At 66.4% G+C, this 10,391-nt stretch overlaps 2 protein-coding genes across 5 annotated transcripts in view; one reads left to right on the forward strand and one right to left on the reverse strand.

The window, feature by feature from the left end:
* The window catches only part of BAZ1B (bromodomain adjacent to zinc finger domain 1B), a 39,558-nt gene extending 38,744 nt beyond the window's left edge, over nt 1-814 (forward strand). For all 4 annotated transcript variants that reach the window (XM_029082027.2, XM_029082028.1, XM_029082029.2 and 1 more), the window contains 2 exons: nt 147-250; nt 408-814. In XM_029082027.2, coding sequence (XP_028937860.1) covers nt 147-250; nt 408-765 — 462 coding nt within the window. In that variant the 3' untranslated portion in view covers nt 766-814. The remainder of the gene's footprint in view (nt 1-146; nt 251-407) is intronic.
* Nucleotides 815-5,869: 5,055 nt separating this feature from the next.
* Nucleotides 5,870-7,727, reverse strand: FZD9 (frizzled class receptor 9). Its single transcript, XM_007657757.2, has one exon. It carries the CDS (start codon nt 7,664-7,666, stop codon nt 5,918-5,920), a length of 1,749 nt encoding a protein of 582 aa, XP_007655947.2. The 5' UTR covers nt 7,667-7,727; the 3' UTR covers nt 5,870-5,917.
* Between the last annotated feature and the right edge of the window lie 2,664 nt (nt 7,728-10,391).

Raw genomic sequence — 10,391 nt, forward strand, 5'->3', positions numbered from 1 at the left:
GGGCCGGGGCGGCGGGGATGCTTTTTGTGGAGACCGGGGGCCGAGCTCCGTCCGGACCCACCCCTCGACTCCCCGTCCACCCCCCGAATCCCTCCGCCTCGGGGGCGACCCGTCACGCTCTGCCCATCCTCTCTCCCCCGGGGCAGGTGCTGCAGGCCAGGAGGGGCTCCCGGCGACAGAGCCTGGAGCTGCAGAAGTGCGAGGAGATCCTCGGCAAGCTGGTCAAGTATCGCTTCAGCTGGCCCTTCAGGTGAGGAGCGGCGGCCCACCCCCTGCGCCCCAGTCCCGGGCGGCAGCACGCCCCTAGGTCCGGGGCGCCGGGGCCGATCTCCCCCCCCCCCCCCCCCCCCCCCCGGGCTCAAGGGGCGCCCGGGCCTCATCGCTCCCCCCCCCCCCCTCGCCGGCAGGGAGCCCGTGACCCCAGAGGAGGCCGAGGACTACCTAGACGTGATCAGCCACCCCATGGACTTCCGGACCATGCAGGGCAAGTGCTCGTGCGGCGGCTACCGCTCGGTGCAGGAGTTCCTGGCCGACATGAAGCAGGTGTTCGCCAACGCGGAGCGCTACAACCGCCACGGCAGCCACGTGCTCACCTGCCTGGGCAAGACGGAACAGTGTCTGGTGGCCATGCTGCACAAGCGCCTGCCCGGACACCCCTACGTGCGCAGGAGGTGCAGGAAGCCCGCCGGCCCCCGGGCCCAGGAGGAGGGGGACAGCGAGCCCGAGCCCCTGGCACAAGCCAGGGGGCGGAAGCGCAAGAAATGAGGCGGCGGCTGCAGGCGGGGGAGCCGGGGCGGGGGGAGGACCGGAGCGGGCCTCGGCCAGAGAGGTGGCGGAGGGGCCCCGGGGGCCCGGGCCGGCGCCGGCCGTTGTCCGCTCCCCGGGGCTGGGGGTCCGCCTCCCCGGACCACCCCCTTCCACCCCCCCGACTTGCCCCTACCGCGGTGGGGGTGGCATCGTGCTTCCTGCCCGACCTCCCCTCCCCCTCCACACACACGCATACGTACACACACACACACATACACAAAGCTCTTAGGGAATTCGGGGGCCCGGACCGGCCTTGCCGTGCAGGGGGATGGCCCAGGTGCAGGCGGGGGCCCTGCCCGGCCGGGGCCCTACCCACCCCTCCGAACTCTGCCTCCGGGACCTCGCCTCCCACCCCCGGCGGTAGCGACCGCGGATCGCCGCCGGGAATCCGGCGGCCTCCGGCCCGGGAGGCGGGGAGAGGCCGCAGGGTGACTCGAAAGGGTCAGGTTGTGGCCGGGCGGGGCGCGTGACCACCCCCCACCCAGATCGTCTTCACCAGCATCACGAGAGGGGTTGGCCGCGAGGGGCCCTCCGGGACGCGCCCTCCCCTCTCCCCTCCCAACCCGCCCCACCTGGAGATCTTCCCCTCCGACGCTGACGGTGGCACTTCTCCCCGAGGCAGGCCGGGGCCTTCCGCTCCCGAGCCCGGCCCCTCCGCCCGCCCGCCCCAGACACGCTCTGGGGGGCGGGGAGGAGCGAAGCAGGAAGAATTTACGTGTATCTCTTTTTTTTTTTTTTAAATTGATTTTTCTAGTTATTAAAAGTTGCTTGTTTCAGCAGTGACGTTGTATAAAGAACACCTTGTAAGATAATTCCGTCGTCTTGCTTTGGCACATGTACAGTACAGTTTATATGAAAACGTGTGTTTGCTTTACTGCCCTCCCCTCGCCCTCCTCCAGCTGGGGCAGCTGGGTTTGAGCCCGTGAAACGAAGGCAGGGCACCGTCGCTCTCTCCTGTCAGTCTCCTCCTCCCCCCTCCCCGCCTCCTCTCCCTTCCCGGGCCCCGCCCGCCCTCCCCTCCACCCGGCCGGGCGCCCCAAGGGAAGCACGACCGGCCGGCCGCCGGTGGGGAGGAGGGCGGCCCGGGTCCCTGGCCCGCCCAAGTGAGTCCTTAGCACTAGTGTTGTATTTAGCAAAAACCTTTGTAGCCCTCATCCCCCTTTTATGGCCAATTTTGATTAAAAAACCGAACAAAACGAAAAAAAACCACCCACACCCAACAGGGTTTAACTCTTTTGTATCGACGTGGGATTTGGAAGACGTGTGAGCCGCCCCTAGCTCTTCTGTACCTATTTAAGTCAGAACCCCCCTGCCCCGCCATGGTGATGTAACTCCTAGGATTTGAGAATAAAAACTTTACTATTAAACCACAAGCCATGGGCCGGTCTCTCTGTCTGTCTCTCGGGATGGGTTAGGGTCGGACCCCGGCAGGGTCGCCCCCTCTATCGATCGTATCTAGTGGGTGCTTACTGTGTGCACAGCACTGGGTGCCTAGGAGGAGTGGGTGGGTGTTTCCGTCCCCCTCCCTCCGCCAGTGGCCCTTGAATTGAGTGGGCTGAACCTGAAGGAGTCTTGGGGCGGCTTCCCTGAAGTCGTAGGCGGTAGGAGGGTGGGGCCGGTGCCAGAGGGAAGATGGGCCCCCTGAACCTGGCCGGGCTGTGACTCGACGCCAGGGAAGCGTGCAACCTGTCTTTCTCCAGGGGCTGCCGGAGAACCGGCCTCAGGAAAGGTCACCCGGAGCAGGGCCGCCGAGATCCCGCTGGCGAGCCGGGGCCGCGCTACGAGACGGCCTGGTCGTCGGACCGCTGGCCAACGCGAACTCGAGGACCAGGTGACGGGGCCGCCCACCTTCCCGCCTCCAAGACCCCTCCCCGACATACACCGTGTCCTGCCCCGGGACCCCCGTCACGCTGCTCTGCACCCCTTCCCCACCCTACGCCGCCCCGGGTCTCCCCGGCTTGCACGGCCCACATCCCGACTCCTCCCAGCCTGCACCCCGTTCCCCAGGCAGGTGCCCCCTTCCCTGTCTCGGGGCCTGATCTAGCCCCTTTTCCCGTTGATAAGCGACAAGATTTCCACGGCTGTGGGACGGAGATGCCAGCGATCCCCCGGCAGCCCAGGGTGCTTTACGCCAAGGCCCAGGGAGACCTGGGGCGGGGACCCCGCGTGCTATGAGAATTGGACCAGCCCCCCCGGGGACAGGTCCATGGGTGCAGGGGGAGAATAATGGGGAGTTTGTTCCTTAAAAAGGGTGGAGTGATTTGGGGGGAGGAGGGAACTTGGGAGCATTTGGCCCTCGCCAGCCTTCCAGCTGGCCCCATCTGCTGAGCCTCAGCCCTCTCCTCTCCCTATCTCCCCTGATAAAGAGGTGAGAGCCCTCCCCTCCTCTTCCCTCCCCAGTGCCCCAGTGCCTCAGAAGCAGCGTGGCTTAGTGGAAAGAGCCCAGGCTTGCGAGTGAGGAAGTGGGTTCTAATTCTGCCTCCGCCACTTGTCTGCTGTGTGACCTTGGGCAAGCCACCTAACTTCTCTGTGCCTGTTAGCTCATTTGGAAAATGGGGATGAAGACTGTGAGCCCCTAGTGGGACAACCTGATCACCTTGCATCTACCCCAGGGTTTAGAGTGCTTGGCACATAGTGAGCTCTTAATGCCACAATTATTATTAGACCGCAGCAGCTCCTGGGGACAGCTGGGATCTCGGGAGGGGAAAGGTGACAGGCTTTGGGCCTTGATATGGGAGAGGTGGGGAGAGAAGCAGGACCCCTACGTCTACCCCATCCTCTGCGGTAGATCGACGGGCACTGTCTCTCTCACTCCGGCCCACGGGGGCCGAAATCGGGGTGGGACCGCCCAGATCTCCATGTACAAGGCCCACGTGCATGCTCTTTCCCGGGGACCCGGGTCCCCAGCCCGGCGTTTAGAGCAGCGGGGTGTGCCCCTCCGTGGGCAGGTGGGTCCCTCCAACCCCAAGACGACCCCCTCCCGTATGGTCCTGCCCAACCAGCCCCTCTGCCCTGCCTCCCTCGGCTTCGGCGGGCCGGCCAGCCCCTCCCCCAACAGCTCAGAGCCAGGCAGGGCCAGGCCCGCTGCTCTCCCGACCTCAAACCGCACGGTTTTCCCAGAGCAAATATTGACCTTGGGGTCCGGGGCCTTCACTCCCCACCGGCCCCTCCCCCTGTGGCCCCAAGGCCCCAGGTCTCTGGGAGTGGCACCCCCGGCTGGCACCTGGTCAGAGCCCCGGGCATCGCCAGTCCCCTCCCCAGGCCCAAATCCTCCAGAACAAGATGGAGTTTGGGGGTCAGCCAGGAGCCCAGGGCAAGGTGGGCGGCCCAGAGTCTGAGCGGGCCCCAGTCCGGTCCCAGTTGGAGTGTAGGTTTGAGGCGCCCAGGCTCGCAGGGCCAGGGGTCGTGCCGGCCGGCGTCTGTCCACTGGGTCAGGCTCACTCCGGGGGCTCCTCCGCCTTCCTCCTCCTGTCCAGATGTGGGGGCAGTGGAGGTGGGCGGAGGAGTAGGCGGGCAGAGCTGACCGTGACAGAGCGACGCTCTCTGGGACCACAGAGCGAGTTAGGAGTCCTCTGCTCTCCTGCCAGGGCCGGTGCCAGGAGTTAAGGGAGAGAGGTGGTCCTCTGGGGGCGACCCCCGCCTCTCTCCACCCTGGGCTCACGGAGACACGACGCAACGGCTCTGGAGCGGATGTTGGGGCTCAGGGTCACCCCGGAGACCCTCTAGGTCCGGGCATTTGGACCGTGTCTAATTCTCATCTGGGCGTTTCTCCCCAGCGTTCAGTACCGTGCTCTGCACCCAGGAGATGCTGGTGCTCTATTAAGTACCATTCCTACGACACATCCCTCTCTCCAGCTACATACAAGGCAACCCCAGTCAGCCCACACACATCCCTGAGTATCCCAGGCGCGCCCACACGTAAACATACACAATCCCAGCCAGCGAGCTGCCCTCGTGCCTACCCCCGTCCCCTCCCCTAGATACACGCTCAGGGCCAGGTCAAATGCTTCTCCCGCCCCAAAGCTTCTGCCCGGATTAGAGGGCTGAGATGGGGAGTCGAGGGGGGTAGGGAGGCAGGGGAGCAGAGACGGCAGCTTGCGTTACTGGGATCCAAGGAAACACTCAGCTCCCGGCGGGCAGAGCCGGCTCCCGGAGGGCAGGGCCGGCACGGGGCGGGAGAGGGTGGCAGGCTCCCAGAAGGCAGGGCTGGCACAGGTGCGGGAGAGGGTGGCCGGCTCCCGGCGGGCAGGGACGACTCAGGGAAGGAGCGGCTGGCCGACTGCAGGAGGGCAGGGCCGGCCCAGGGGCGGGAGAGGCCGGCGGGCTGCCAGGCGGCAAGGGAAGGAGAGGCCGGCGGGCTGCCAGGCGGCAAGGGGAAGGAGAGGCCGGCGGGCTACCAGGCGGCAAAACCGGCCCAGGGGAGAGAAAGGCCGGCCGGCTCCCCGAGGGCACGGCTGGCCCAGGGGAGGGAGGAGCTGGCAGGCTCCCTGGGGCCAGGGGTGGGAGAGGCTGGCCGACTCCCGGAGGCCAGGGCTGGCACGGGGCAGGAGGGAGAGGGCCTCCGGGGCCCGGGGGGCAGGGCCGGCCTAGGGGAGGGGCGGGCGGGCGGGCGGGCAGGGCGGCGGTGATTCCGGCCCCTCCCCGCCCCGCCGAGGCGCCGCGTGGATTCCAGCAGCTCAGGGCGAGTCAAGGACAGACCCCGGTCAAGGGCTGTCGGCCCCCCAGGGCCGGCCGGGGCGGGGAGGGGCGGGGCTCCCGCCGCGCTCCGCCGGACCCCTTCTCTCTCCTCTCCTCCCCTCCCCAAGGCCGGGCCGGGGTCAGAGGGCGGCACCGCCCACCCCGGGCGGGCCGGGGGACCCGCAGCCCGGCCCGTCCTCCCCTCCCCGGTCCTCGCCCCTTCCCCCCACGGCACAGTCGGGCGGCGGTGCCACACCACGGGGCCTTTATTCCGTCCCGGAGAAACTCCACAATAAATTACATCATTAAATAAACTCAGGCCCGCCGGCCGGTCCCGCTCTGGGCCGCCCGCCGGGGGAGGGGGACGACGGCGGCGGGGGCGGCGGGCGCCGGGACCGGTCCGGAGGGACGGGCAGGGGAGGGGGCGGCGGCCCTAGACGCGGGCGGGATCGTCCGGGCCCGGGTCGGTCTTGGGCAGGCGCGGCCCCGCGGCCGGGGCCTGGTAGTAGCAGCGGGTCCCGCGGCCGCAGGCCCCGGGCCCCGCGCAGGCCTCGGCCCGCGCCCGGGCGCCCAGCTTGCGGTGGCACAGGCTCTGCCACGTCTGGAAGGTCTTGGAGCTCCAGACCCAGACGCCGCTGGTGATGCCCACCACAAGGGACATGAAGATCTTCAGCATGAAGACGGCCACGGTGGGCACGGAGCCCGGTAGGCCGCAGTCCCGCCGCCCCCCGGGGCCGGGGCCGGGGCCGGCGGGGCCGCAGGGCCGCTCGGCCGCCCGCTGCCGCCAGCGGTCCAGGTTGAGGCGCTCGTAGAAGTAGCAGACGATGACGCAGGTGGCGGGCACCGTGTAGAGGATGGAGAAGACGCCGATCTTCACCATGAGCTTCTCCAGCTTCTCCGTGTTGGTGCCGCCCGTCTTCATGACCTTGCGGATGTGGAAGAGCGCCACGAAGCCGGTCAGCAGGAAGGACGTGCCCAGCACCAGGTAGCAGGCCAGCGGGACGAGCACGAAGCCCGTCAGGGCGGCGGCGTCGTCCATGCCGCCCACGTAGCACAGGCCGGTCAGCTCGTCGCCGGCCACCTTGCGGAGGGTGAGGACGACGATGGTCTTGAGGGCCGGCACGCCCCAGGCGGCCAGGTGGAAGTAGCCGCCGTGGGCCTCGATGGCCTCGTGGCCCCACTTCTTGCCGGCCGCCAGGAACCAGGTGAGGGTGAGCACCACCCACCACAGGGAGCTGGCCATGCCGAAGTAGTAGAGCAGCAGGAAGACGAGGGTGCAGCCGGTGCTCTCCAGGCCCTCCTGGATGACGTACGGCTCGCCCGCCTCCTGGTCGCAGGCCACGCTCTGGGCGCCGGCGCCCGCCCGGATGAGGAAGGCCAGCGAGTAGACGTTGTAGCACATGGACAGGAAGATGATGGGGCGCTCGGGGTACCGGAAGCGGTGCGGGTCCAGCAGGAAGGTGAGCACCGTGAAGGCCGTGGAGCAGAAGCAGAGGGCCGACCACAGGGCCATCCAGACCAGGGCGAAGTCCTTGTCCCTGCGGGACCAGTAGACGTCCACGCCGGCGCCGCAGCGCGGGGCGCACGAGCGGCTCTTCTCCACGTACCGGAACTTGTCCGGGTTCTCGCAGCGGGCCGGGGCCGGGGCCGGGGCCGGGGGCCGGGGCCCGGGCGCCACGGGCAGCATGCCCCGGCCGCGGTGGGGCTCGACGCCCGTGGCGTTCTCCGGGGCCTCCATGCACAGGGCGTGCGGGTCGTTGTGGGTGGGCAGCCGGGCGCAGTCCAGCGAGTCCGGCCAGCCGAAGCTGAAGCCCTCCATGATGGGGGCGCAGGCCCGGCGCGCCTGCTCGCACATGGGCCTGCAGGCCGGGATGCTGGCGGACACCTGGTCGGTGCACATGGGCGCGTAGAGCGAGCAGAGGAAGAAGCGCAGGTGCGCGTGGCAGCCGTACTCCACCAGCGGCGCGAACTCGTGCAGCTTGATGCCCGCCTCGCGCTGGCTCTCGTGGCCCAGCAGGTTGGGCATGCGGGTCAGGTTGTAGCCGATGCCCTGGCACATGGGGATCTCCACGGGCTGGCACCGCGCCGAGCCCCGGCCGCGCTCCGGGTCGTCGGGGCCCATCTCCAGCGGGCCTCCCGCCGCCAGCAGCTGGCACAGCAGCGCGGCCCGCAGGGATGCCATCCCGGGCCCTCAGGCGCGCCGCGCCGGGCCCTCCGGCCGGACCCACCTGCCGCCGCGCCCCGCGCCGGGCATCGCGCCCACGCCGCCGCCCACGTGCCTCCCGCCCCGGCCGCCCGGGACGGCCGAGCCCGGGACGCGCGGGACCGGCCGGGGCCGGCGACGGGCACCGGGACCGGCGACGGGCACCGGGACGGGCACGGAGACGGAGCCGGGCACGGAGCCGGAGCCTCCGCCGCCGTCCCCCCGAGCGGGCGCCGCCTCCCGGTGCGGCCGCTACACCCCCGGGGGGCGGGCCCGGGGGCGGGCCGGGGGCGGGCGGCGGGAGGGGCGGGGGGCGGGCAGGGGGCACGCGGAGACGCCCCCCTCCAGCGCCTTAAAGGCGCAGCGCCCAGGGCGCACGCTTCTCTGGGGACGCACCTGCTAAGCGCACGGGACCTCGGCCTGAGTGTGTGTGTCTGTGTCTGTGTGTGTGGGGGTGTGGTCGGATGCCCGGGTCCTCCCTGGGACCCCTCCCTCCGGACTCTCCAGCTCCCCACTTCCCTCCTGCCCCCGACCATGGGCAGAGGGCCGGGAGGGGGCGGGCAGCTTTCCAACCACTCGGCCGGACCGGGCACCGGGCGTGAGGGTCCGTGTGTGTGTTTGTGTGTGTCTGTGAGAGCGTATATGAGTGTGTGTTTGTGTTTGTGTGTGTGTGTGCCCGGCTGCAGGCGGGCTGGGCCCGTTGCGCTCGTGAACCAGTCCGGCGGGGGTGTGTGTGTATGTGTGTGTGTTCTCGACAGTGTCCAGCCGGGTGCCCCGGGAGCGTCATTCATTTACTCAACGGCATTTATTGAGCGCTTACTGTGTGCGGGGCACTGTGCTAAGCGCTTGGAATGCCATCCTCCGCGCCGAGGCCGGGAAGCCCTTCTGCTCCCCTCGTTCGCCGGGAGAGGAGGGGGAGAGGGCGGAACCAAGGCGACAACCAAAAAAAAAAACCGCGGCCCCGCTAGGATCCTTCTGGTGAGGGCTGCAGGGGAAAGGGGTGGAGGCTTCATTTTAGGCAAATGAGCTGGGGAGGGGAGCGTTAATAATAATTACGGTATTTGTTAAACGCCGAGCTGTGTTCTAAACACCGGGGTACATACGAGGTAATCCGGTTGGCCACAGTCCCTGTCCCACATGGGGCTCACAGTCTGAATCCCCGTTTTACAGATGAGGGAACTGAGGCGCGGAGAAGTGAAGAGACTTGCCCAAGGTCACACAGCAGACAAGTGGCGGGGCCTGGATTAGAAACCAGGGCCTCCTGACTCCTAGGTAAGTCTATTGATAGTAATGGTAGTTAAGCAATTTTTGCCAAACACTGTTCTACGCACTGGGGTAGATAATAATGTTGGTATTTGTTAAGCGCTTACTAGGTGCAGAGCACTGTTCTAAGCGCTGGGGTAGATACAGGGTAATCAGGTTGTCCCACGTGAGGCTCACAGTTAATCTCCATTTTACAGATACGAGATAATCAGGTTGATTACAGTCCCTGTCCCCCACGGTGCTCGCTAAGTAGGAGAGAGAAGAGGTACTAAATTCCCATTTTTCAGGTGAGGCAACTAGGTAAAGTGAAGTTGACTTGCTCTAGGTCACCAGCTGTTAGGATTATTCATTCATTCAATAGTATTTACCGAGCGCTTACTATGTGCAGAGCACTGTACTAAGCGCTTGGAATGTACAAATCGATAACAGATACAGTCCCTGCCCTCTGACGGGCTTACAGTCTAATCGGGGGAGACGGACAGACAAGAACAATGGCAATAGAACTCAGGCCCGTGCTCTTTTCGCTAGGCTCTGCTGCTTCTCTTGTGGCTCAAGATTCTCCCCCAGGCAGGATCCGGGGGCTGGGAATCTGGACGAGCCCCTGTGGAGTGGGTGGTTGGGGGAGGCGAGGGGGCATGCAGGACTCTGGGACCCTGAGGTACACGTTCTGATTCGATGGCATCCTGCCCACACGCCTTGTTCAGGCCCAGGGGACCATGAGGCTTCCCATCCATCTCTGGCTCATCGCCGGTGCGTGCATTCACATCTGACAGACAATTACTCTCCTCCCATTCAAAGCCTCTTTGAAGGCCCGCCTCCTCCAAGAGGCCTTCCCTGACTAAGCCCTCATTTATTTCCTCTTCTCCCACTCCCTTCTGCGTCACCCTTGCTCCCTTTATTCAACCCCACGGCGCTTATGTCCATATCTATAATTTATACTAAGATCTGTCTTGACTTCTAGATTGTGGGCTCGTTGTGGGCAGAGAACGTATCTACCGACACTGTTACACTGTGGTAACGTACTCTCCCGAGTGCTTAGTACAGTGCTCTGCACGGAGTAAGGCCTCAATAAACACGATCGATTTATTACATAAACCGACCGGTTGGCACCCGGCACCCCAAAAGATAGTCCCATGAAACTGTAACTTGCCATTTTGGGAAGGACCAGAGACTGGCCCGGGTGGTCAGAGCCAATCGGTGATCCCACAGGGGTGGCAGAAGTCCCAAGAGCGCCTGGCTCCAGCCGGTTGGAGACGGGGGCAGATTTCGGCTCTGACTCAGGCTCACCACCTCTGCCAACCACCCTCCGTGGTCCAACCCCAACACCTCTCCCGGTCCAGAGATCCCCTGGAGGAGCCCGGGGGCCTAGGCGATTCGGAATTATTATTGTTGTTCTTATTTATTGCCACTCTAATGCTGACCCGCAACACCGTTCCCTCCC

The sequence above is a fragment of the Ornithorhynchus anatinus genome, chromosome 17 (assembly GCF_004115215.2).
Source record: "Ornithorhynchus anatinus isolate Pmale09 chromosome 17, mOrnAna1.pri.v4, whole genome shotgun sequence".
NCBI lineage: Eukaryota > Metazoa > Chordata > Mammalia > Monotremata > Ornithorhynchidae > Ornithorhynchus > Ornithorhynchus anatinus.